Below are 27,140 nucleotides of genomic sequence, written 5' to 3' on the forward strand. Positions count from 1 at the left end.
AGGAGGGGTTCCTTATTGCAGCTGTGTGTGTGCTTATGCCTGTTACCCCAGCACTTTGGGAGGCCATGGCTGGCAGACCGCTTGAGACCAGCCTGGCCAACATGGTGAACCCCCATCTCTATTAAAAATACAAAAAAATTAGCTGGGCATGGTGGAACACACCTGTAATCCCAGCTACTCAGGAGGCTGAGGTACGAGAATCACTCGAACCCGGGAGACAGAGGCCGTGGTGAGCTATGATGATGCCACTGCACTCCAGCGTGGGTGACATATCGAAACTCTGTCTCATAAATACATACATACATAGATACAACTATGTCAGCAGCCAGGCAAGGTGGCTCATGCCTGCAGTTCCAGCACTTGGGAGGCTGAGGGAAGAGGATCTCTTGAGCCCAGAAGTTCAAGGCTACAGTGAGCTATGGTGCTGCTGCACTCCATCTGGGCAGCAGAGCAAGATCTTGTGTCTTCAAAAAAAAAAAAAAAAAAGTTTCTCTTTATGCCTCAGTTCAGAAGCAAGACTCTGCTTCAGGGGCACCTTTCCCACCACTGTTTTAAAACCCTTACTCTATATCCTGGTACTTGGCAATGGGAAAACTTCCACCGCATCTGCGTTAAATGTTGATTATGTGTAGGGCACGGTGGTAGGTCCCATATGGTATAAAAAGGTCCAGTTTTTGCCCTCCAAGAAGGCCCTGTCCAGATGAGCAGAGAGCGTGAATGGTCATGTGTGGGTCTTCAGACAAATGGCACAGAGACATCGGAAATTCTCTAGGTGGTGCTGCTGGCTGCCACGCAGGTACCACAGGGTTCTCCGGCACTGAGTGTGACTTGAATGTCCCTGTGGAGTGCCTGGTCCATACCTCCTCCCTCTGCTGCAGATGAAGATGCCTTCTAAGAAGTTTGCACACATCCCTGTCTACACGCTGGGCTTTGAGAGTCCTCAGAGGGCATCGGCTGCCAAAACCACGCCAGTCCAGAGAAGAGACGTCTTCCAGTGCGTTCTTTGCCTTGCTGCTGATGTCGCTGTGGTGGTGGGGCATGAACAGTAACCCGGGAGCTGGGGTGGAGGGGGCCAAGGCAGGTCTCTGGGAGGCTGAGTGGTAGGAAATGGACTTGAGTGGTCAGGGAGCAGTGTTTGCTGAGATGAACACTGCTAGCTGTGTCACTTACACAAAACCCCATGGGTGTCTGAGGGCCAAGGGGAGGCCTAGGGCAAAAGGCAGCCAGGAGGGGGCTCTGGGATACAGGGTCAGGGACAGGGGTGGGCTCTTGCACCCTGGCCGGCTGCTTTCCCTGACTGCCCTCTCCTGCTCCCTAGATCTCTGCAAGGACCACAGTGGCAGAGCGTGGAGGAGGCATTCCCCCACATCTACTCCCACGGCTGTGTCCTCAAGGACGTCTGCAGTGAGTGCAGCAGCTTTGTGGCCGACGTGGTGCGCTCCAGCCGTAAGAGCGTGGACGTCCTCAACACTACGCCACGACGAAGTCGCCAGACCCAGTCCCTCTACATCCCTAACACCAGGACTCTTGACTTCAAGTGACAGGAAGCACCAGGCAGGCCCTGTTCCAGGCCAGGACGCGCTGAGCTGTGCATGTACATATATACATATATAGATAGATTTATAATATATACACCCGGCCTATATATTTATAGACGTCGTTGCCTCGCCCCAGAGCTCATTTGGGTTCAGGCGCACTTCAGAACTCTCCCTCGGGGAGGCTGTTTCTTCTCAGGATTCCTTGCCAGGGAGGAAGGTGGGGGAACAGGGAGTGGGTTTTCTCACTGAGGAGAGAGAGCAGAGGGTTCTAGATCCTGGCACAGACTGCATCCCATGTTCCCATTCTCTTCTCTGTCCCCAGCAATGAGGATAGCAGCTTCCCCTCCCTGGTGGATGTCTAGGTGGGGATTGGGTGTCTTGGCTCCCAGCTGGACCAGAGTGCCCTGCTCGCCTCTGCTATCCCTTCGTGGAGACTTGGGCAGCACCTGGGAAGTGTCTGAGTGAGCGAGGTTCTCCTGGGAGGCACCCCCGCCTCTGTTTGAAAGGTCTGGCCAGGCATGGTGGCTCACACCTGTAATCCCAGCACTTTGGGAGGCCGAGGAGGGAAGATCGCCTGAGGTCAGAAGTTCAAGAGCAGCCTGGCCAACATGAGTCAACCTTGCCTCTGCTAAAAATACAAAAATTAGCCGGGCGTGGTGGTGCACACCTATAATCCTAGCTACTCAGGAGGCTGAGACAGAAGAATCACTTGAACCTCGAAGGCAGAGGTTGCAGTGAGCCATGATCACACCACTACACTCCAGCCTGGGTGATAGAGTAAGACTCTGTCTCAAAAAAAAAAAAGGTCCATGCCAAGCTTCTCTCTGCCCTTGCCTGGGGTCCACACCCCAGCTGTCCTGCCCCTTTGCCCTACCACATTCTGGTGCTGTCCTCACTCGCCTCCGGCTCAGAGGCTACTGAAGGTGCTGGGAAGTCCCAGTCCAGGGAGGAGGAGCTCTGTCAATCTGTGCACATGGCCAGGCTTGGCCTAATAAAGGAAGTCTCACGTTCTGTCTGGATGTGCACTGAGGGTGCGCCCAGCATGGCAGTGGGCATATTCTCCCAAGATTGAAGCTCAGCTTGAGGGGCCACCTGCCCTCCAGGACCAGGAAAGGCCTCCCTGGCTTAGCACAGTTGCATGCCCACCCGGCAAGGGTCCCAGGCCTGCTCTGTCCCTGCAGCCCTGGCTGGCTCTACCAGCTTCCGTGGTCCTGGCCACCTTGGTTAGGGGTGCAGGCAGACAGCACAGACCACATCCCATCACCTCCCTTGGCCACATCTGCTGGCCTGGGGGACAGTTTAGTCTCACTTCCCAGATCCCTATTCTTGTTCTCCAGGGAGAGGAATCACAGGGGCTGGAGGTATGACAGGCTCTGGACAGGCCCTGTGCCCAGTGCTGTCTGCCCACCAGTGCCTGGCTCAGCCTGGTACAGCGCCCTGCCCTGTTCCTCTGTGAGGCTCTGCTTTCATTTCACCTTACACATGAGGAAACTGAGGCTCAACCAGGTAAAATAATTTGGCCAAAAAAACAGCTCACCCAGGAACTTTGGCCCCAAGCTGTAATGCCAGCCATGGGGCTTGGAGGTTAGGAAGGGATCTGACTTGTAACAGATTGGCCTGTGGGAGAAACACTCCTATCAGCTGGGGCCCAGGAAATCCACACACACAGTTAGAGCCCCCAATAAAATCAGCCAGCTTCGGCTGTGTGTGTGTGTGTGTATTTCTTTTTGAGACAGAATTTTTTTTTTTTTTTTCCAGAGTTTGGGTCTTGTTGCCCAGTCTGGAATGCAATGGCGTGATCTCTGCTCACAGCAACCTCTGCCTCCTGCTGGCCCTGTATTTTTATTCCTGTTTAAAACTAAGAAAACAGTCATGCACGGTGGCTCACGCCTGTAGTCTTAGCACTTTGGGAGGCTGAGGTGGACGGATCACGACGACATGAGCTCGAGACCAGCCTGATCAACATGGTGAAACCCTGTCTCTACTAAAAATGAGCCAGGTGTGGTGGCACATGCCTGTAATCCCAGCTACTCGGGGACTGAGGGAGGAGAATTGCTTGAACCCAGGAGGCAGAGGTTGTAGCAAGCCAAGATTGTGCCACTGTACTCCAGCCTGGGTGACAGAGTGAGACTCCATCTCAAAAAAATAATAAAAAATAAAACAGGCACAAAGAGGGTCAGGAATTTCCCCTGGTCACATAGCCAGCAGTAAGAAAGCTAATGTGTAGCACTCAGGACAACTGTGGTTCTCCTGGTTCCACAGGGGCTTACACTCCCTATCATGGGAAGACTGGGTTGTCATCCATACAGGAACACTTGGAAATGAAAGCCCCCATCAAAACCCTAACCCAGGGCAGGCACAGTGGCTCACGCCTGTAACCCCAGTACTTTTGGAGGCCGGGGCAGGTGGATCAGTTAAGGTCAGGAGTTGGAAACCAGCCTGGCCAACATGGTGAAACCCCCTCTGTACTATGTAGCGTGGCATGGTGCTGCATGCCTGTAGTCCCAGATACTTGGGAGCCTGGGAGTTGGAGGCTGCAGTGAGCCGAGACTACACCAGTGCACTGCAGCATGGGCGACAGAGCAAGACTCTTCTCAGAAAATAAAACCCTCACCCACCCTGGGAGGGGCGGGGCCGGCCCACCAGCGCTGTTTCCTGGGCTCAGGAGGCTGCTGGCACCCGTCTTCTCTGTGCCCGCCTGGCCCGAGGTCCCCAACCTCGCGCATAGGAAGCTGTGCCGTCCGCCCACTGAACCGAGCCCCGTCTCAGCCTCCTCTATTTCATCTGTTTTTCATTTTTTTGAGACGGTCTGGTCCAGTCCCCCAGGCTGGAGTGGAGTGGCGCGATCTCGGCTCACGGCGGCCTCAGCCTTCGGAGTAGCTGGGATCGCAGGCAACGTTTTGTATTTTTAGTAGAGACGGTTTCACCATGTTGCCCAGGCTGGTCTGGAAACTGACCTCAGGTGATCCGCCCGCCTCTGCCTCCCCGGGTGCTGGGATTACAGGCGTGAGCACCGCGTCCGACCCTTAGATCGTGGTAAACGCGGCGGCGTGTCCTACAACTGCTCAGAAGCCCTGTCCCTAAGGAGGCCGCGTCCGTCACCGGTGCGCGAGGCGGCGGCGGCTCCAGGCCACGGCAGAGGCCGCCATCGACGGCCAGATCACTCGACTACGGTGACACGAAAAGAACCAACGAGCAGCGCCCGGGACGCAGCTGAAACGCTCCAGGCCCGGAGCGGGGACAGGCCCTGGCGGCGGTACCCGGCGGGCAGAGCGCGGCTGCGGGGTCCGGGCCACACGGATGGGCAAGGCCTGCCAGGACCGAGTGTCGCCCGCTGCGCGCCCCTTCCCCGGCATCAAACCCCGTCATCCCCGCGGGGCACAGGTGCCTAGCGCTCCCAAAACCTGACCCGGACCCGCCAGAGACCGCCCACACGCCACGGCTGAGGCGGGGAACTTCCGGAGAGCCGCAACGCGCAGGCGCCGTACGACAGGCCCCGCCCCCGCCGCTCGCGCCAGGAGTGCGCAGGCGCCGCAGCCAGCGCCCCCCGACGCCAGGAGCGCGCAGGCGCGCGGTCCGCTGAGTTTTCTGCGCTTCCTTCTCTCTCTCTCCAGACGTCGTGGTCGTTGGGTCCTATGTCGCGCCGGGCCCTCAGGAGGCTGAGGGGGGAACAGCGCGGCCAGGAGCCCCTCGGGCCCGGCGCCCTGCAGTTCGACCTCCGTGATGACGATGACGCGGAAGAAGAAGGGCTCAAGCGGGAGCTGGGTGGCCGGCGCCCCGGGGAGGCAGGGAAGGAGGGCGTCCGAGTCAACAACCGGTTCGAGCTGGTGAGGATCGCGGCGGCCGGGGTGGGGGCGGGGTGGGCCGTGACGTCGCGGGGCGTGGCGAGCGTCCAGTCTGGTCGGGGAACGGGGGTCGTGATACCAGGGGTGGATCGGGTGACGTGGGTCCCGGCTGCAGTGGGGAGGGCGGGGCCGTGCGTCGGGCCGGGGCGATGGGGGTGGGCGGTGGCGTGAGGTCGAGATAGCTGGACGCAGAGTTACATTGGGTTCGAACCCCAGTGAGGTGGGCGGGATCATACTACCGTCATGGGGCGGGGCCATACCGTCGGAGCCGGGCGACCGAATGACGGGGGTAAGCGGGGCCCGGGCTGTGAAGGGGGTGCGGCCATGATGCGAGGGGCGTGGTCAACGTCCGTGGGGCGGGGCCACGACGTAGGCGGGGTTAAACGGGGGTTCTGGCCAGCGGAGCGAGGGTGGGGCCTTGACACTAAAGTGCGTGGCCAAGGACATGGGGGAGAGGTGATGGCGTGGGCTGGGTTAACTGGGGACTGGGGCCACCGTGGGGGTGAGGCCATGGGGTAGGGGTAGGGGTGGGGCGCAGCAGTGCAGTGGGTCTTCTCCGAACTTGAAGGGCCTTCTCTTGGTTCTAGGGTTGAGCACTCTCGGTCAATCCTCACAACAACCCTGCCTAACCCAAGGCCTCCTGTCTTGCTCCTCGCTGTATCTCAGGCTGCGTGTTTCTGGCACAGAGTAAATGGTTTGCCCATGCGGTCCTGTGAGGCTTTGTCTTAAGTCCTGGCCTTGGTGTGTAACTTGGCCTGTGCGGGCTCTGCAGTCCTCCCACCTCAACCTCCTGAGTAGCTGGGACTACAGGTGCATGTCACCATGCCCAGCTAATTTTTTTTTTTTTTTTTTGTAGATTTGAGGTTTCGCCTTGTTGCCCAGGCTGGTCTAGAATTCCGGGGCTCAAACATCTGTCCACCTCAGCCTCACAAAGTGCTGGACTACAGTTCTGAGTCACCATGCTTGGCTGACTGCCTTTCTGACATCAATTCCAACTTCAGGGTCCCCAAGACCACCCTCAAGTTTCAGTAATTGGCTAGAATCACAGCAGTTACTGAAAACTTTTTTTTTTTTTTTTTTTTCCTGAGATGGAGTCTTGCTGTTGCCCAGGCTGGAGTGCTGGCACAGTGCTAGCTCACTGCAGCCTTGAACTCCTGGGCTCAAAGATTCCTCTCACCTGGCTTCTCAAAGTGTTGGCATTATAGGCGAGCCACTGTGCTCAGCTCCGTAAGTCCTTTTTTTTTTTTTTTTGAGATGGAGTCTTGCTCTGTTGCCAGGCTGGAGTGCAGAAATGCGATCTTGGCTCACTGCAACCTCCACCACCCGGGTTCCAGTGATTCTCCTGCATCAGTCTCCTGAGTAGTTGGGATTACAGCTGTGCGCCACCACGCCCGGCTAATTTTTGTACTTTTAGTAAAGACAGGGTTTCACCATGTTGACCAGGAAGGTCTCCTGACCTTGCGATCCGCCTGCTTTTACCTCCCAAAGTGTTGGGATTACAGGCGTGAGCCATGGAGCCTGGCCCCCCCATAAGTCGTTTTAATTTTGTCAATATAATTTGTCAAAAATTGTATCACATTATTTTATTTTACACTTTGTTAGTGAAATTCAGCAGGTAGCTATGTATTTGTTGATTTGTTGGCCTTTTATAGTCTCTTTGTGACAACCCTTTTATATCCTTTGCTTTTTTATAGAGAGTTTAAAAAGTCTTTATGTTCGTGAAAGCTCACTACCGATTCTCTTTAACGTATTTTCTCAGTTTGCATTTGTTCTTTCACTTCCTTAATTTCTGCCGAAAGATACTGGAGCCGCTTTTGTAACTGTTACAAGTCGGTCTCTCTGTGATGTCTTCACATAGATCTTTCCTGATGTGACTTTATGCAGAGTCTTGTCTTGTTTTTTTTTTGTTACAGACAGGGTCTCTCTGTGTTGCCTAGGCAGGTTGCTGGTCTTGAACACCTGGGCTCAAGTGACCCGCCTGCTGCGGCCTCCTGAGTAGCTGGGACTATGGTATACCATACTGTGGCCAGCTTGTTCTTTTAGTGCTTTTGTTTTTCATTTAAATATTTAATCTTCTTGGCATTTATGTTTGTGTTGGTGGGAATTTGGAAAAAGTGTGGCTTGTAAGTTGATGGAATAAGAGTCCCTAAGGTCAGAAACCACATTAACCCTTGTGGACTTCCTGGAGTGAGTTTGGAGTGTCAGTAACACTGACAGCCTGCGTGGATGAGTGACTGCTCACCGTGCTTGTGTTCTCAGCCATGTCAAGGAGTTTTATCCCATGGTACACGTCAGTCCCATTTTAAGCATTCTATATTTTTTTGCCTTTATAACTCACATTTGGAAATAATACAATGGAAATGTTTATTGGTGTTCTGCTGTGAAATTAGCTCGTAAGAAACAAGTGTGAGAGACATTAAACAGACACTTAGAACTGAATGGTTCTAAATGTGAATACTTTGGTGAGAGACACGGTGTGTCTCTTTTTTAAAAAAAAAAATTATTTATTTTTTGTTAGTTCATGTCTTTTATTAACTGTTACTTGTCTTCTGGTTTGTTGAAGCGGTAAGACAACATTTGCCACAATAATGTCTGTCAAAGTGGCTTGCACCACGTTCATCAGAAGGGCATTCTCTACAAAGGTGACTAATTCTGCCACTCTCATCCCCCTTACGATATTTCAGGACAGCCAGCCTAAACTTCTTTCTCTTGCGCTTATTCTTCGTGGGGTGGCGTAAGACTCCTTTTTCCTTTCCTAGCACCACCTCTCAACACAAGACAAGAGTAGTCTCCTTCTGAACGTTGTAGTCAGACAAAGTACGTCCATCTTCCAGTTGCTTGCCAGCAAAGATCAGTCTTTGCTGATTGGGAGGAATTCCTTCCTTATCATGAATCTTGGCCTTTATATTTTCTGTTGTATCCGAGGGTTCCTCGAGGGTGATGGTCTTCCCCGTAAGGGTTTTCATGAAAATCTGCATTTTGGTGGCGGCCCTACCTGAGGTGCAGATGGCGGATCAAAAAGGAAGCAAAAATTTATTTTTTTATTTAGAGACAAGATCTCCTTATGTTGCCCATATTGGTCTTGAACTCCTGGGCTTAGGAGATACTTCCACCTTGGCCTCCCAAACTGCTGGGATTACAAGTGTGAGCCACTTCACCTGGCCAGTATGGGGGTCTCTAAATGTCAGTTGACAGATCATTTGGAGGGCAGTTTGGTAAAACCTTAAATGACCTAGCAGTTTCCCTTTAGGAATTTACCGTAAGGTACGAGTTTGCTCACTCAGTGCAAGGATTTATTACACAGATGTGTTACAGTGTTGTTTATAATGAAACTTTTTTTTGGGGGGGAGACAGAGTCTTGCCCTGTCCCCCAGGCTGGAATGCAGTGGCGTGATCTTGATCTTGGCTCACTGCAGCCTCCCGCTCCTGGGTTGAAGCAATTATCAGGCCTCAGCCTCCTGAGTAGCTGGGATTGCAGGCTCCTGCCACCACTCCTGGCTAATTGTATTTTTAGTAGAGCCAGAGCTCTCAAGGTGGGGGAAGGGTAACCGTCACCGGAGCTGCCGAGGGTGGGGAAGACCTTCCATTCTGACTAGCTGGAATGCAGAGGTGTCTTTGAAAACACTGGGTCTTCAGCAGAGGCTTTAGGAATGCTGTTTATCAGGAGTAGGGCTAAAGGAACCCTTCAGTAAAGAATACGCTAGTCTGGGCATGGGGCTCACACCTACAGTCCAGCACTTTCAGAGGCTACGGTGGGAGGACTGCTTGAGCCCAGGAGTTTGAGACTAGCCTAAGCAACATAGGGAGACCCCATCTCTACCAAAAATGAGTACTCTAGACCTGTCTTAGCAAAGGTTAAATAGAAGGTTTGAAGAGATTGTACTGAGCCGGGCGTGGTGGCTCACGCCTGTAATCCCAGCACTTTGGGAGGCTAAGGTGGGCGGATCACCTGAGGTCAGGAGTTTGACACCAGCCTGACCAATATGGTGAAACCCCATGTTTTTTTTTGAGACGGAGTTTCGCTGTTGTTACCCAGATTGGAGTGCAATGGCGTGATCTCGGCTCACCGCAACCTCCGCCTCCTGGGTTCAAGCAATTCTCCTGTCTCAGCCTCCCAAGTAGCTGGGACTATAGGCGTGTGCCACCATGCCCAGCTAATTTTTGTATTTTTAGTAGAGACGGGGTTTCACCTTGTTGACCAGGATGGTCTCGATCTCTTGACCTCGTGATCCACCCGCCTCAGCCTCCCAAAGTGCTGGGATTATAGGCATGAGCCACCGCGCCCGGCTCAAAACCCCATCTTTAAAAGAAAAAAGAAAGAAAGAGAAAGAAATCAAGAAATGAAGAGATTGTGCTGATATGCATGCATGTTAACTGCCTGCCTAAATAAATTTCAGACTCTACTGAGGAAAAGGACAAAAGCTAGTCATTCGGCAGTGTAGTATCATGATGTCTAGTGCTCACTAAAAGATTACCAGACATGCAAAGAAGCATGAAAACATGACACATAAGTAGGAGAAAAATCAGTCAGTAGAAACAGACACATGGTAAATTGGGACATGAACTTAAGTCAGCATGCAAATATATTCAAGAATTTATAGAAAATCATGAACATAATGAGGGAAAGTCCAAGGAATCTCAATAGAGAAGTGGAAGCTGTAGAAAGAGCAAATTAGGGGCTGGGCGCAGTGGCTCACACCTGTAATTCCAGCATTTTGGGAGGCCAAGGTGGGTGGATCGCGAGGTCAGGAGTTTGAGACCAGTATGGCCAACATAGTGAAACCCATACCTACTAAAGATACAAAAATTAGCCGGGTGTGGTGGCGTGTGCCTGTAATCCCAACTACTCAGAAGGCCGAGGCAGAAGAATTGCTTGAACCCGAGAGGCAGAGGTTGGCTGCAGTGAGCCAAGATCGCACTATTGTACTCCAGCCTGGGCAACAGAGCGAGACTCCATCTTAAAAAATAAAAACAAAAAAAGAGGCCGGGCGCGGTGGCTCAAGCCTGTAATCCCAGCACTTTGGGAGGCCGAGGCGTGTGGATCACGAGGTCAACAGATCGAGAACATTCCTGGTCAACATGGTGAAACCCCGTCTCAAAAAAAAAAAAAAAAAAGATACTTTAGTGTAGACTGTGTTAAATAAACGAAACCTAATGTAAACCCTAGAGCAATCATTAAAACTATAAAACAAGCATACTTTTAAGCTAGTAGAGGACATAAAATGGCATAGGAGCCAAGCGTTCAAGACCAGCTTAGGCAACATGGTGAGACCCTGTCTTTACAAAAATAGTTTGAAAAAATGAGCCAGGTGTGGCGACACGCACCTGTAGTTCCATCTACTTGGGAGGCTGAGGTGGGAGGGTGGTTTGAGCCCAGGAGTTCAAGGTTACCATGAGCTGTAGTTGTGCCATTAAACTCCAGCCTGGTCAACAGAGCATGACCCTGTCTCTAAAAAACCAAAGTACACATCCACCCACACACAGCAAAAACTGGCAGGGTTGAAAGTAGAATTAGACAAATCCACAATTATTGTGATTGATTTATTTGCTTGTTTGTTTTGAGATGGAATCTCGCTGCGTTTCCCAGGCTAGAGTGCAGTGGCACGATCTCGGCTCTCTGCAGCCTCTGGCTTCCGGGTTCAGGAAGTTCTCCTGCCTCAGCCTCCAGAGTAGCTGGGATTGCAGGTGTCCACCACCACTCTCAGCTAGTTTTTGTATTTTTAGTAGAGATGGGGTTTCACCATGTTGGCCAGTCCAGTCACATACTCCTGGTCTCAAGTGATCTACCTGCTTCGGCCTCCCATTGTGCTGAGATTATAGGCATGAGCTGCTGTGCCTGGCCTAGAATATTTTTTGAACTGATTTATAGTGAAAATATAGTCTCTCAAAATTTGTGAAATGTTGAGAACTTTATAGTTGTAAATTTTAAATTAGAAGTGTTTAAAAATCAATAAATTTACCTTAAACTTCCACCTTAAGAAACTAGAAAAAGAGTGAATTAAATTTAAAATGTTTAGAAGGAAGAAACTAATAGAGGAATCAATAAAATAGAATATGGACAAAAGGGAGAAAATCAGTAAAACCGAAACTTGGTACTCTCAAAAGATCAATTGCTAAACTCTAGGTTGACTGATGGGGAAAAAAAAGGGAATATACAGATACAATACCATTTTCAGGAATGAGAGAGTGCTCCCCAGCACAGATGGTACAGATATTCAGGAGTGATAAGGGACTTTGTGCTAGTAAGTTTTCCAGGTTAGACAAATAGACAAGTTCCTTTAAAGATAAAACTTAGTGAAACTGACTGGTAAAGGAATAGAAATATCTGGGCTGGGCGCAGTGGCTTACGCCTGTAATCCCAGCACTTTGGGAGGCTGAGGTGGGTGGATCCCAAGGTCAAGAGATTGACACCATCCTGATCAACGTGGTGAAACCCCATCTCTACAAAAACTACAAATAAAAATTTGTCCAAGTGTGGTGGCGCATACCTGTGGTCCCAGCTACTCGGGAGGCTGAGGTGGGAGGATCGTTTAAATCTAGGAGTCGAGGCTGCAGTGAGATGAGATGATGCCACTGCATTCCAGCCTGGGTGACAAAGTGAGACCCTGTCTCAGAAAAAAAGAAAAAATCCAAGAACGAAAACTCCAGGCTGGTACAGTGGCTCGCACCTGTAATCCCAACTCTTTGGGGCGCCGAGATGGGTGGATCACCTGAGGTCAGGGGTTCGAGACCAGTCTGGCCTATGTGGTGAAACTCTGTTTCTACTAAAAATCACAAATTTTTTAAGGAAAAATGGACTTTTTCCTCTCCCCCTAAGAAAGGATAAAACTCCTTCCTGGTTATTAACTGAAATGCTCATCAAGCCTTGTCCTAAAGAAGATCAGTAAATGCAGGGACAGTGGATAAGAACCTTGTGAAATGTTTCCTGTTCGAGATCCTAAAACGAATGAAAGTGACAGCTTTTGGGATAAGGTTTATATGAGGGTGTTTGACGGCATTTGGAACTGATGCATATCAGTAGAGATTGCGGCAAATCGTATCATCAGCAGAACTTCGCTAAAGAAGCAAAACTGGACCCATCACACATGCTGTCCATGTGGTCAGGCTCCTGGACCCATCACATGTGCTGTCTGTCTACACGGTCAGGCTCCTGGACCCACCACACTTGCTGTCCGTCTACACGGTCAGGCTCCTGGACTCACCATACATGCTGTCCGTCTACACGGTCAGGCTCCTGGACTTACCACACTTGCTGTCCGTCTACACGGTCAGGCTCCTGGACTCACCACACTTGCTGTCCGTCTACACGGTCAGGCTCCCGGACTCACCACACTTGCTGTCCGTCTACACGGTCAGGCTCCCGGGCCCATCACATATGCTGTCCGTCTACACGTTCAGGCTCCCGGACTCACCACACATGCTGTCCGTCTACACCGTCAGGCTCCCGGACTCACCACACATGCTGTCCGTCTACATGGTCAGGCTCCTGGACCCATCACACGTACTGTCCGTCTACACGGTCAGGCTCCTGGACCCATCACATGTACTGTCCGTCTACACGGTCAGGCTCCTGGACTCACCACACATGCTGTCCGTCTACACGGTCAGGCTCCGGGACTCACCACACATGCTCTCCGTCTACACGGTCAGGCTCCTGGACTCACCACACTTGCTGTCCGTCTACATGGTCAGGCTCCTGGGCCCATCACATGTGCTGTCCGTCTACATGGTCAGGCTCCTGGACTCACCACACATGCTGTCCGTCTACATGGTCAGGCTCCTGGACTCACCATACATGCTGTCCGTCTACATGATCAGGCTCCTGGACTTACCACACTTGCTGTCCGTCTACACGGTCAGGCTCCTGGACTCACCACACTTGCTGTCCATCTACACGGTCAGGCTCCTGGGCCCATCACATGTGCTGTCTGTCTACACGTTCAGGCTCCCGGACTCACCACACATGCTGTCCGTCTACACGGTCAGGCTCCTGGACTCACCACACTTGCTGTCCGTCTACACGGTCAGGCTCCTGGGCCCATCACATGTGCTATCTGTCTACACGGTCAGGCTCCTGGACTCACCACATATGCTGTCCGTCTACACGGTCAGGCTCCTGAACTCACCACACTTGCTGTCCGTCTACACGGTCAGGCTCCTGGGCCCATCACATGTGCTGTCTGTCTACACGGTCAGGCTCCCGGACTTACCACACGTGTTGTCCGTCTACACGGTCAGGCTCCTGAACTCACCACACTTGCTGTCCGTCTACACGGTCAGGCTCCTGGGCCCATCACATGTGCTGTCCGTCTACGCGGTCAGACTCCTGGACTCACCACATGTTCCATCCGTCTGCACAATCGGGTTCCTGGACTCATCACATGTGCTGTCTGTCTATGCAGCCAGGCTCCTTTCTATTGAAGTTCAGCTTGGCATAGAATTTTTTATGAATTTGAATTTGTCAAACACCTCAAAAAATATATATATATATATATATATTTTTTTTTTAGGAAATCAGCATGACTTAATAAAAGTAATTTGGGTGGGGTGGCATGTGCCTGTAGTCCTAGCTCCTGGGGAGGCTGAGGCAGGAGTATTCCTTGACCACAGGAGTTTGAGGCCAGCCTCGGCAACATAGGGAGACCCTGTCTGTGAAAACAGACAAGTAAATAGCACCCAGCTTCACTAAGAGATGTCATCATCAGGTGAATGTTGGAGATGGTATAGATACAGTTTCTCAGTGCCCGCCCTCAGGTTAGAAACATTTCAGCAGTAGGCTTTGTTTCAGTTTTCTTCTTTACTGTGAGGTGCAAAGCAGCCGGCCCATGCCTGGGCCCCAGCCTCACCAGGGAAGGCCGGCAGAAGAAGGTGTCCGCGTGAGGATCACCATCAGGGTGGTGGCAGTATGGCAACAAACCTCATTTTGGTGGAATTTCTGTGTTTTCAAATCAGGTGCTCTTTTTACATAACACATCTGCTGTCATGGATTTTCTTGACAGATGGTGTAGTATGCGCCTGAATTTTATCCTCGTCATGTGGGAGCCTCCAGCAGAGAGAAGGCAGACACACGAGCACAAATCTGCTCTGCGCTGCTTTTGGCAGCCGTGGCCTGGGTGTCTGTGCCCAAGTGCAGCACGGTCGCAGCTCTCTTTCAAACTCTCTCAGGGCTGTGGGGCTTGGACCTGGTTGTATTTTTATATTTCGAGCTTTGCGGTTTTCAGGATGTTTTAAATTAAACTTGCATTTTTGTTTATTTCCAAACCTTAGTGCATCAGATTGGATCAATCAATCAGAATCTCCTGCTTCATCAAGAATTGTTGATGTTCGTCTCTGTTAGCCTTTTTTTTAAAATTTAGAGATAGAGTCTTGCTCTGTTGCCCATGCTGGAGTGCCATTGCTCAATCATGGCTCACTCCAGACTCCAGACTCCAGCTGCTGGGCTCAAGCAATCTCCTCAGCCTCATGAGCAGCTGGGACTTGAGAGGTGCATGCCATCACGCTCTGCTAATTTTTTGTGCAGATGGGATCTTGCTCTATTTGCACAGGCTAGTTTTCGACTCATGGGCTCAGGTAATCCTCCTGCCTCAGCCTCCCCGAAGCGCTGGGGTTATAGGTGTGAGCCACCACACCCAGCCTGTTAGTCCCTTTTATTTGTTTATTCTTTGACTAGCTGAAGAGCCGGAACTTTTCCAGTTCTTACCCTTCTCCCACTGCTTGTCTCACCTCCAATCTGTATGTGAACATGTGTGGTGGACTTTGATCCATTGAATACTGTGCTTGTGAGATTCATCCATGTTGCATATGCAGTGGTAGTTCATTCATTCATTCATTTTCACTGCTATAGAAGGCTCTAGGCTCTACATGGTGGTTGATACCTATAACTCCAGCTCTTTGGGAGGCCGAAGTGGGAGGATCACTTGAGGTCAGGAGCTCAAGATCAGCCTGGCCAATGTGGTGAGACTCCATCTCTATAAAAAATTTAAAAAATTAGCCAGGTACACAGCTCATGCCTGTAGTTCCAGCTGCTTGGGAGGCTGAGGCAAGAGGATGCTTAAACGCAGGAGGCCAAGGCTGCAGTGAGTCCAGATCACATTGCTGCACTGCAGCCTGGGTGCCAGAGTGAGACCCTGTCTCAAAAAAGAGAGGGGGTTCCATTGTGTGAATTGTTTTTATCCTATATGGTTTTCTTTTTCCTTTTATTTTTAATTTTGAGATGGAGGCTTGTTCTGTCGCCCAGGCTGGAGTGCAGTGGTGTGATCTTGGCTCATAGCAACCACTGCCTCCCAGGTTCAAGCGATTCTCCCATTTCAGTCTCCCAAGTAGCTAGGACTACAGGCATCCACCACCATGCCTGGCTAATTTTTCTATTTGTAATAGAGATGGGGCTTCACCATGTTGCCAGGCTGGTCTCAAAGTCCTGACCTCAGGTGATCTGCCTGCCTCGGCCTCCCAGAGTGTGGGGATTACAGGCATGAGCATCACACCTGGCCTAGCATTTTCATTGTTAGAAAGTTTGTAGGTTGATGGGTCCTTGGTTTTTTGTTTTTTTTTTTCCTGCCTGCTGCTGGAGAGGAGCTGAGCCTTGAGGATAAGGGAGGAAGAAGAAACTTGAATGCTTTGGCTGGATAGGCATATTTAAGGTGTTCTCCTGCAGGTGGCACTCTGTACATGGAGCGAATTACAATATTTGAGGAGTCCTTCCCTATATCACCTCTGAAGGCAGAGCTGTCACATAGTCTCGGGGCCCTGCTTTCTGTAGAGGTCACTCACGAAGTCACCCAGAGCCAGAGCTGAGTCCCTGGTGTAGCCAACAGAGTCTCACACTGACCCTGGGTGCCCCCAGTGCAAGCCTGTTCACATCTTACTATTCATATCTCAGCATCAGCGTTCATACTGTAAGTAACACCCTGGTTCTTCTCCAACCTGTTTTTCCAGATAAACATTGAAGATCTTGAGGATGACCCTGTGGTGAATGGGGAGAGGTCTGGCTCTTCGCTCACAGACACTGCCGCACCAGGGAACAAAGGAAGGGCTCCCTGTGGAAACACAGACACCAAGGCGGATGGAGGCGTGGCCAGGACAGCGCCCCCAGAGCAGGTGGGGGAATGAGTGGTGAGGAGGGGCGCTGGACAGGAGGGTTCCAACACACAGGCTACATGTATTCTGTGCTGTGATTTTTCCTTGGAGGTATATAATTTTGTGAGTTCACTTTTGCTCAATTGCCAGTTGCCCCAAAATTTACTTGGGAACCTTGGTGACATTTGCATGAAATGTGTAAGAGCAGTGGTGGCATCACGGGTGCCACATACGTGGTCCCAGACCCATCTCCTGCGTTCAGCAGAGCAGTGGTGGCATCAAGGGTGCCACATGCGAGGCCCCAGACCCGTCTCCTGTGTTCAGGAGAGTTTGTGCCTGCCCAGCAGGGCATGTCAGTGCACACGTGTGTTCTTCCTTCCTTGGCTGGGTATGGATCTGGGTGCTGGTGTAACTGAACTTTGAAGAAACGTACAGGTCAGGTTAGTGTGGGGTGGGCAGAGATGCAGGCAGCCTGCTGCTGTGCTCCACAGCGCAGAAGAGAGGCCTGAGAGAAGGGCTTGGTTTATTTATCCAGCAAGTGTTCTTGCTGGGTGCTAGGAACGTGCCTTTGCCCCAGGAGCCTCTGGTTGGGAGGGCAACATAGATGTGAAGTGACACGTGGGTTCTGACTTGAGGCTCGGGGTCCTGGGGGGGCTTCCTGAGGAGCCTTCACACTGTCAGAAGTGGTTGTCCAGGTGCAGGTGTCGGGAACACAGATACGGGTTCAGTGTGAGGTGGCAGGGGCACTGCAAGGGCCCGGCCTTCAGGGTGGCTGCAGTGTGACAGGGAGGGGCTGACAAAGTGAGAAACGGGAGCTGAAGAGGCCGGTGCCTGCCGGATGGGTGCTGGGTCAGCCCTGTGAACCACCATGAGGCTGGGCACAGGGACCCCTGAAGCATAGCCCGAGGGACCTGAGAGCAAGGGGCTCAGAGAGGTGCGGAGGTGCCTGCTCGAGAGAAGAAAGTGAGCTGAAGGGACTTTGAGGACACTTGGGGGTCGCAGGGGTGATGGGGCTGCCTGGAGGGTGGAGTCACACTAGCGGGTTTAATTTTCAGTTCTTCAGATTTTACTTCTCTTTCCACTGATTAAAATGTGTTTCTCTCATTAGTCTAATGCAAGTGGCAAACTCCGGAAGAAGAAAAAGAAACAGAAAGCTAAGAAAAGCAGCACGGGAGAAGCAGTGGTATGTGGACTGGGCCTGGGTCTGCTTCTCTCTCTGCCTGATGCCCTCTCCATTCTCTCTGCCTGTTTCTCAAGGTGGTACTGAAGGAGGTTTATTTAATATCCTTCCCGTTGGGAGTGTAACTAATGCCGGGCGCGGTGGCTCACGCCTGTAATCCCAGCACTTTGGGAGGCCGAGTTGGGTGGATCACAAGGTCAGGAGATCAAGGCCATCCTGGCTAATATGGTGAAACCCTGTCTCTCTTAAAAAAAAAAAAAAGGAATATAACTAATTAAAAGGTCAGAGAACAAGAAGAGGAAAAATTACTTGCTAAATTCTGCTTCCCGTTTCACCCTCTTTCCTTGGAGGGTCAGCGCTCTGCCCCGTGTGCATCTCTGTGGGAGTCTGTGGTCTGATGGGGGAGTCCCTTCTTGTTTTGCCGCTCCTGTGGCCCTGAGCACCTGCTGTCTGCCCTGACATCTGTCCCGTGCTTATGGGTTAATCAGATGGCGGCACAGCACCCACCACTGGAGCTCATCTGTCATCACAAAATGTATTTTCACTGTTGTCCTTCGTCCTCATCTGATTGTGTCCTGAGACCAGGGTGTGGCTTTGCTGCTGTTCGATTGGAGCCACAAGTCCCAACCCTGTTTACCTGAGGAGGTGAGCACACCTGTCAGGTGTGGAATGTGGTCTTTCAGCCCAGTTTTTTCTGGGGTCCTTCTGGTTCTGTGATTCTGTCCAAGCTGAGCTCTTCTTATGAAACATGTCTTCTTTTTTATGAATGTGTGGATGGTACACAGTGTTTGACCTATACTGTCCTTTGGAAGCTAATACAATGTAATAGGTCTCTTTAAATAAATAATTTTGTTATTGTTACAACATTTAAAATAATGTCCGTGTGGTGGTGAAGAGGTTGTTTTGGGGCTTTTAGGAAAACGGACTAGAAGATATTGATCGCATCCTAGAGAGGATTGAGGACAGCAGTGGTTTGAACCGTCCCGGCCCAGCTCCCCTGAGCTCCAGGAAGCACATTCTCTACGTGGAGCACAGGTGCGGCCCCACCCTTCTCTGTGGCTGCCACAGAGACTCCATGAGAAGAAAAGGTTCTCTAAGAAAAGGAAAAGAGAAAATTTAAAAAAAAGGAAAGAAAAAGAAAAGGAAAAGAAAATGTGATATCTTTATTAAAAAATAATACGAGTTTATTATTAATCATTTAGGAAATAGGCTGGGCCCAGTGGCTCATGCCTGTAATCCCAGCACTTTGGGAGGCCAAGGTGGGCAGATCACCTGCGGTCAGGAGTTTGAGACCAGCCTGGCCAACATGGTGAAACCCCATCTCTACTAAAACTACAAAAATTAGCTGGATGTGGTGGCAGTTGCCTGTAACCCCAGCTACTTGAGAGGCTGAGGCAGAATTGCTTGAACCTGGGAGGCAGAGATTGCAGTGAGCCGAGATTGAGATCACACCACTGCACTCCAGCCTGGATGACGGAGCAAGACTCTGTCTTCAAAAAAAAGGAAATAAGAACAAGGAGGCAAGGAAGTCATCCACGTTTCAGAGGACTTTTACCTTTACTTCTTACGTATCTTAGAAAGTTCCTTCTTTTTCTTTTTTTTTTTTTGAGAGATAGGATCTCTCTGTAACCCAGGCTGGAGTGCAGTGATATGATCATAACTCACTGCAGCCTCGACCTCCTGGGCTCAGGAGATCGTCTTGCCTCAGCCTTCCAAAATGCTGGAATTACAGGTGTGAATCACCATGACTGGTCAAGAAGTTATTTCTTATCCTGTCATCTTTGGATGATTATTCATCTCCTGATCTTATAGATGCTTAATGAATCGCTGTCTCTACTTCAGAAATTATTGCCAGCTTTCAAAAAAAAAAAAAAAACTCCTAGAGTCAGTTAAGACACACGACTGTAGTCTCGGGGCGTGTGTGCGGCCCTAACGCAGCCTCAGAAGCTGATGTGTGTCCCACACAGTGGCTTTCTCTATGCAGCGGTCCCTGAAGTGCCCCTCACCACAGTGTCCAACTGCTTCGCTGCGGTGCCCACAGGGGTGAGGCCCCAACCATGGCTGGGTGGTGGTTTTAAAGAAAGTAGGCCTGGAGGTTACCTTTTAAGCCAAAAACCACTGTTGTCTTTCATTGATTATTAAGTGGCTTTCTAAAATTTTTGGAATCATTGTTGAACATAATTTCATTTTTCTTTCTAAAATTTTCAATTCCCTAGACACTTGAATCCAGACACAGAACTGAAACGGTATTTTGGTGCTCGGGCAGTCCTGGGGGAACAAAGGTAAGGTCCACAGGAAGCTGCACTCCCACAGCTGCTTCCTTCTCTCTTATACTCTTGAGGCGGGTGGTGTCTCTGAAGCCGGTTAGCGACCTTGGAGGGAGCATATTCAAAGCCAGAGTGCACACATTACCCTCAGAACTGGGATCTGAAAGGCGGTCCGCAGATGGTCTGTGCATGACCTTGTCTGTGACTGTGGGTTGTGGAGATGCCCAGGGTAGATGGGTTTCATCCCTCACAGTGTAAGGGGCCTTCTCTAGTGTAAGGTTCCAAATGCCCAAGCTGGAGTGCAGTGGTATGATCCCGGCTCACTGAAACCAGGTGCGGTGCTCACACCTGTAATCCCAGCTCTATGGGAGACCGAGGTGGGTGGATCACCTGAGGTCAGGAGTTCAACACCAGCCTGGGCAACATAGTGAACCCTGTCTCTACTGAAAATATAAAAATTAGCTGGGCACCTGTAGTTCCAGCTACTTGGGAGGCTGAGGCAGGAGAATCACTTGAACCCAGGAGGCCGAGGTTGCAGTGAGCTGAGATGATACCACTGTGCTTTTAAGCCTGGGAAATGCAGTGAGACTCTGTCTTAAAAAAAAAGGAGGGGGAGGTGGTTTGAAAAGCTGTTAAATTTTAAGATTCTGAGGTTCTGAGATAAGTCTCTTTCCCCCCCCCCCTTTTTATTTATTTATTTATTTTTTTTTTTGGAGACAGGGTCTCGTTATGTTGCCCAGGCTGGAGTGCAGTGGCTATTCACTGGCACGATCCCACTACTGATCAGCATGGGAGTTTTGACCTGCTCTGTTTTCAACCTGGGGCAGTTTACCTTTCCTTAAGCAGCTTGGTGGTCCCCTGCTCCCAGGAGGTCACCATATTGATGCCTACCTCAGTGAGGACACATGATTGGCACGGCACACCACAGCCCAGAACTCCTGGTCCCAGGCGACCCCCCCCCACCTCAGCCTCCCGAGTAGCTAGGACTACAGGCATGCGCCACCATGCCCGGCTTCTTTTCGAGATGGATAGTTGCTCTGTTGCCCAGGCTGGAGCGCAGTGGTACGATTCCAGCTCACTGCAACCTCAGCCTCCCGGGTTCAAGTGATTCTCCTGCCTCAGCCTCCCTACTGGCTGGGATTACAGGTGCCCACCACATCCAGCTAATTTTTGTTTGTTTGTTTTTTGAGATGGAGTTTTGCTGTTGTTACCCAGACTGGAGTGTAATGGCACGATCTCAGCTCACTGCAACCTCCGCCTCCTGGGTTCAAGCAATTCTCCTGCCTCAGCCTCCCGAGTACCTGGGACTACAGGCGCTAAGTTTTGTATTTTTAGTAGAGACAGGGTTTCACCTGGTTGACCAGGATGGTCTCAATCTCTTGACCTCGTGATCCACCCGCCTCAGCCTCCCAAAGTGCTGGGATTATAGACGTGAGTCACCGCGCCCAGCCTGTTCGTTTGTTTTTTAAGCAGAGATGAGGTTTCACCATGTCGGCCAGGCTGGTCTCGAACTCCTGACCTCAGGTGATCTGTCCTTGGCCTCCCAAAGTTCTGGGATTCCAGGTGTTAGCCACCGCACCTGGCCGAGATAAGTTTCATCTACGTCCATTCAGTAGTTTTTAGCGGTGGGGCAGTGTGGCCGTAGGTGAGGATGGCTGGCTGCGATGAGGAATGCAGGGTCTTCCAGCTCCAGACAGGAGGAAGAGCAGGGGAGTCTGCTTCTGGGACTTTATGTAGGAGGTATGTTCTGCCTCTGGACTCTGCATTGGAAGGTCCAGGGACTTTGTCTTTTTTTTTTTAATATATAGTTTTCTTTGTGTAGAGTCAGGGTCTTGCTGGGTTGCCCAGTCTGGTTTTGAACTCCTGGCCTCAAGTGATCCTCCCACCTCAGCCTTCCCGATAGCTGGGACTACAGGCGTGTGCTACCGCTAATTTATTTTATTTTATTTTGTAAAGACAAGGTCTCACTTTGTTGCCCAGGCTGGTGTCAAACTCCTGGCTTCAAGTGATCCTTCTCCCTCGGCCTCCCAAAGTGCTGGGATTCCAGGCATGAGCCACCATGTCCAGCCAGACGTAATCTTACTATTTTCTTTTTTTGTGTTTTGTTTTGAAACAGAGTCTTGCTCTATCACCCAGGCCGGAGTGCAGTGGCACGATCTAGGCTCACTGCAATCTCCGCCTCCCGGGTGTAAGCAATTCCCTGCCTTAGCCTCCTGAGTGGCTGAGATTACAGACACCTGGCACCATGCCCTGCTAATTTTTGTATTTTTAGTAGAGATGGGGTTTCGCCATCTTGGCCAGGCTAGTCTCCATCTCTTGACCTCATAATCCACCCGCCTTGATCACCCACAGTGCTGGGATTTCAGGTGTGAGCCACCGTGCCTGGCCGAGCCTCTGTTTTATTGGACCATGGACAGGACTGCTGGTCTGGATCATGCCCTGGTTTTGCGAGTGCAGTTGTGTGATCTCAGCTCACTGCATCGTCCCGCTCCTGGGTTCAAGTGATTCTCCTGCCTCGCTTCCCAAGTAGTTGGGATCACAGGCCAATGCTACCATGCTTGGCTAATTTTTGTGTTTTTAGTAGACACGGGATTTCACCATGTTGCCCAGGCTGGTCTCGAACTTCTAACCTCAAGTGATCTGCCTGCCTTGGCCTCCCGAAGTGCTGGGATTACAGGTGTGAACCACCAGAGTCGGCCTAAGCGTTGTTGCTGCACTGTGGTATTCCTGGGTCATTCTTCACCCTAGTGTTGGCGTCTGCCCAGATGTTGGCTCAGTCCCCCGATGTCTGCCGGCATTTCTGTGAAGCTGCCCAAGAATGAGCATTCCGGTTTCGAGTCAGCTGCAGGCTGCCAGCGCCCTTGAGTAGAGTCAAGCAGCTTGCACGCAGGTTCCCGCCCAGGGTCCTCCTTCATCTTCTCACTCGAAATAGATGGTAGTGGGTTTAGAAATCCATCATCATGTGTAGACAAAAAGTGGGGTTGATGTTTTAACTTTTACCTTTTGATTATGGGTAAGATTGAGGATGTTTTTATATGCTCTTTGTTCACACTTACCGTGGATTTCTTTTTTTTATTATTTTTTCTCTTGAGACGGAGTCTCACTGTCGCCCAGGCTGGAGTGCAGTGGCACCATCTCAGCTCACTGCAGCCTCCACCTCCCCGGTTCAAGGGATTCTCCTGCCTCAGCCTCCCAAGTAGCTGGGACCGCAGGCACCTGACACCACGCCCAGCTAATTTTTGTATTTTTAGTAGAGACGGTTTCACTGTGTTGGCCAGGCTGGTCTCAAACTCCTGACTCCAAAAGTGCTGGGACTTTCCTTGGATTTCTAACAGGCTTTGCTTTATATTGTACTTTATATTTTTGCGTTAATTATAATGAGAAATATACTTGAAAATGCCTGCTTTGTCACCTGTATTTCCCTGGCCTGCGGGCTCCACCTCCCCACCCTTTGTTTGCATCCTCTTGGTCTGTCTTTGCCATTTCTTTTTTTTTTTTTTTTTGAGATGGAGTTTTGCTGTTGTTACCCAAACTGGAGTGCAATGGCACAATCTCGGCTCACCGCAACCTCCGCCTCCTGGGTTCAGGCAATTCTTCTGCTTCAGCCTCCCGAGTAGCTGGAATTACGGGCATGTACCACCATGCCCAGCTAATTTTTGTATTTTTAGTAGAGACGGGGTTTCACCATGTTGACCAGGATGGTCTCGATCTCTTGACCTCGTGATCCACCCGCCTCAGCCTCCCAAAGTGCTGGGATTATAGGCGTGAGCCACCGCGCCCGGCCTGTCTTTGCCATTTCTTTACATTTTTGTGTGGTCTTACTTCTGCAAATTATGATTATTAATAGTAATTAGTATAATTAATACTGATTTGTAAGAGTAGTGATAATAATTGCTTTTATTGTTTTTATAGTAGTAGTATACTTTTTGTTGTATTTATTTATTTGTTTTTGAGACTGAGTCTCGCTCTGTTGCCCGGGCTGAAGTGAAGTGGTGCGATCTCGGTTCACTGTACCCTCTGCCTCCCAGGGTCAAGCAGCTCTGCCCTAGCCTCCTGAGCGGCTGGGACTACAAGCACCTGCTACCCCACCCGGCTAATTTTTTGTATTTTAGTAGAGACGGAGTTTTACTCTGTTGGCCAGGATGCTCTCAATCTCCTGACCTTGTGATCTAACTGCCTCAGCCTCCCAAAGTGCTGGGATTACAGGTGTGAGCCACTGCGTCTGACCTGTTATATTTATTTCTTTAAAAATTTAAGTTCTACCAAAAGATTCCGATGGAGAAACCACAGTTACCTTTTTATTCATCCCACCACCCTTGTCCTGCTCCTCCAAGTCAAAGACCTGGCCTGCTTCTGTTTCTCCTTCTGGGGGTTCCCTCAGAAGCTCAGAATAACATAGGCTCTGCTTCTTCCTGGGTCCCTGACTTTCTACTGTCACAGCCGGGTCAACTCATTGTCCTAGCTCCTTGGACCACTCCTGCTGCTGAGTAGGCCTGCCAGCCTCCAGACTCCTGTCCCCTACCCGCTCTCAGCATCGCTCCAGGCTGCCTCGCTGGGTCTGTTCCGGAGGCTTCCTTACTTGTTTTGTGGGACTGCTCCCTGCAGGCCAGGCTGTCCCTGGAATTTTGTAGATGTGGCACCTGAGAGTGTTAAGGGCCAACTCCACTAGGCCTGGGCGTGTGCTGCAGGCAGGAGGAGGTGCTGGGGCCACCTTGACATCAGCAGGGCCCTCCACGCTGCAGTGGCTGCACTGTGGGACCCTCATGCCAGGGCAGGGATGGCCCTGTGGGAAGGGAGCTGTGCTGTGCCCGTGGTGACTGTGGGGCACAGCTGCTGCTGTCATTCCTGCTCTGGCTCCCACACCCCGCCTCTCCTGTTCCTGTGTGCCCAGGCAGAGTGCACTGAGCTCTGTTATTTGGGGGTATGTGCCACAGGGGTCAGGCAGACCCGAAGCACTGGTCAGATGGTATCTGAGCTGGGCAGGTAAGGAGACATGGAAAAGGCATGGAACTACTGTTACATCAGAGATGATTGGTTTCTTTTCTTTCTTTCTTTCGTTTTTTTTTTTTTTTTTTTTTTTTGAGACGGAGTTTCGCTCACTACCCAGGCTGGAGTGCGATGGTGCGAACTCGGCTCACCACAACCTCCGCCTCCTGGGTTCAGGCAATTCTCCTGCCTCAGCCTCCCGAGTAGCTGGGATTACAGGCACGCACCACCATGCCCAGCTAATTTTTTGTATTTTTAGTAGAGACGGGGTTTCACCTTGTTGACCAGGATGGTCTCGATCTCTTGATCCACCCGCCTCGGCCTCCCAAAGTGCTGGGATTACAGGCGTGAGTCAGTGCGCCCGGCCTGATTGGTTTCTTAAGCTGAGTGACGGGCATGTGGATATTGGCATGTTATTCTCTTTCTTTTGTTTTTCTTCTTTTTTTCTTTTCATTTTGAGACAGGGTCTCATTCTTGCCCAGGCTGCAGTGCTGGGATCACAAGCACAGGCCATCACACCAGGCTAATTTTTAAAATCCTTTGTAGAAATGGGGTTTTGCTGTCTTGGCCAGGCCAGTCTTGATCTCCTGGGCTCAAGAAATCCTCCCATCTTGGCCTCTCAGAGTGCTGGGATTATAGGTGTGAGCCACTGTGCCCGGCCAGAATTTCCTTTTTCCTTTCTCCCTATGGAGCATTGGTGAACGGGCCTCCCTGCCCCACCCGCCCAGCAGCAGGTGCTGATGCTCATTTGCACCCTGTCCCTGTGCGTCCCCACCCTGCCTCACATGCCTTCTCTGTCCTCAGTGTTGCTTGTACAGTCCCTGCAGGGATCAGGCAGCCAAGCCCAGGTCCCCACACCACAGAAAGTAAAGCTGTGCCCATGTCCCGTTCTCCCCAGGCCACGGCAGAGACAGCGCGTATACCCCAAGTGCACGTGGCTGACGACCCCTAAGAGCACCTGGCCCCGGTACAGCAAACCAGGTGAGGGCCTGCAGAGGCTGTGGGGGGGAGTCTATACAGCAAACCAGGGGAGGGTCTGCAGAGGCTGCGGGCGGGGGGGTCTGTACAGCAAACCAGGTGAGGGCCTGCAGAGGCTGTGGCGGGGGGTTCTATACAGCAAACCAGGTGAGGGCCTGCAGAGGCTGTGGCGGGGGGGTCTATACAGCAAACCAGGTGAGGGCCTGCAGAGGCTGCGGGCGGGGGGGTCTATACAGCAAACCAGGGGAGGGTCTGCAGAGGCTGCGGGCGGGGGGGTCTATACAGCAAACCAGGTGAGGGCCTGCAGAGGCTGTGGGGGGGATCTGTACAGCAAACCAGGGAGGGTCTGCAGAGGCTGCTGGGGGGGGGGTCTGTACAGCAAACCAGGGGAGGGTCTGCAGAGGCTGCAGGGTGGTCTGCAGAGGCTGTGGGAGGTTCTGTACAGCAAACCAGGCGAGGGTCTGCAGAGGCTGTGGGGGGTTCTGTACAGCAAAACAGGGGAGGGTCTGCAGAGGCTTCGGGGGGGGGGTCTGTACAGCAAACCAGGGGAGGGTCTGCAGAGGCTGTGGGAGGTTCTGTACAGCAAACCAGGCGAGGGTCTGCAGAGGCTACGGGGGGGGTCTATACAGCAAACCAGGGGAGGGTCTGCAGAGGCTGCGGTAGGGTGGGGTCTGCAGAGGCTGCAGTCGGCGGGGGTGGGTCTGTGCACTGGCCAGTGCAGGCAGTGGGAGTGTCAGTACGTCTTGAGCCGAGTCTCTTCACCCTGGAGCACCGAGGTGCAGTGTGTGACTGTTTGTTACCACACTGAGGGCTTGCACGCTGAAGGCTGGCCTGGTGCCTCTGACACGGAGCCTCCCAGGCACAGCATTTGTGTTTGGTTATCTTTTAATGCAGGTTTTTCCTACCATGCTGCCATCGACCTTTTTTTTATAGAAGTGATCGAATTAATTTTAAACTGCACTATTTTGTATGTTGCAAACTAATAAGTGCCCATGATTTAAAGATAAATGGCAACAGGGCAGAAAGGCATGGAGTGCTATGTAGATGCAGAAAGGCGTGCAGTGCTATGTAGATGCAGAAAGGCGTGCAGTGCTATGTAGATGCAGAAAGGCGTGCAGTGCTATGTAGATGCAGAAAGGCGTGGAGTGCTATGTAGATGCAGAAAGGCGTGCAGTGCTGTGTAGATGCAGAAAGGCGTGGAGTGCTGTGTAGATGCAGAAAGGCGTGCAGTGCTGTGTAGATGCAGAAAGGCGTGCAGTGCTATATGTAG

At 51.3% G+C, this 27,140-nt stretch overlaps 2 protein-coding genes across 13 annotated transcripts in view; both read left to right on the top strand.

Moving 5' to 3' along the window:
• Window positions 1–2,549, top strand: part of SPIRE2 (spire type actin nucleation factor 2) — a 42,325-nt gene extending 39,776 nt beyond the window's left edge. For all 3 annotated transcript variants that reach the window (XM_035281676.3, XM_035281677.3, XM_078358051.1), the window contains exons 14-15: window positions 879–994; window positions 1,319–2,549. In XM_035281676.3, the coding sequence (XP_035137567.1) occupies window positions 879–994; window positions 1,319–1,541 (339 nt within the window). In that variant the 3' untranslated portion in view covers window positions 1,542–2,549. The remainder of the gene's footprint in view (window positions 1–878; window positions 995–1,318) is intronic.
• A 2,572-nt stretch (window positions 2,550–5,121) lies between these two features.
• The window catches only part of TCF25 (TCF25 ribosome quality control complex subunit), a 44,995-nt gene continuing 22,976 nt past the window's right edge, over window positions 5,122–27,140 (top strand). For 8 of the 10 annotated variants that reach the window (XR_013530337.1, XR_004737450.3, XR_013530335.1 and 5 more), the window contains exons 1-6: window positions 5,122–5,365; window positions 16,319–16,480; window positions 17,568–17,642; window positions 18,556–18,674; window positions 19,856–19,921; window positions 25,791–25,873. Coding sequence is in view for 5 of the 10 variants with exons in the window: in XM_008986413.5 (XP_008984661.1) it covers window positions 5,174–5,365; window positions 16,319–16,480; window positions 17,568–17,642; window positions 18,556–18,674; window positions 19,856–19,921; window positions 25,791–25,873 (697 nt within the window). In the remaining 5 variants the exon portion in view is untranslated. Of the gene's footprint in view, window positions 5,366–5,432; window positions 5,673–16,318; window positions 16,481–17,567; window positions 17,643–18,555; window positions 18,675–19,855; window positions 19,922–25,790; window positions 25,874–27,140 lie in introns of those variants that run through there. The other 2 variants (XM_054248572.2, XM_078358052.1) reach the window with 1 other exon arrangement.

Source organism: Callithrix jacchus, chromosome 20 (assembly GCF_049354715.1).
Source record: "Callithrix jacchus isolate 240 chromosome 20, calJac240_pri, whole genome shotgun sequence".
NCBI lineage: Eukaryota > Metazoa > Chordata > Mammalia > Primates > Cebidae > Callithrix > Callithrix jacchus.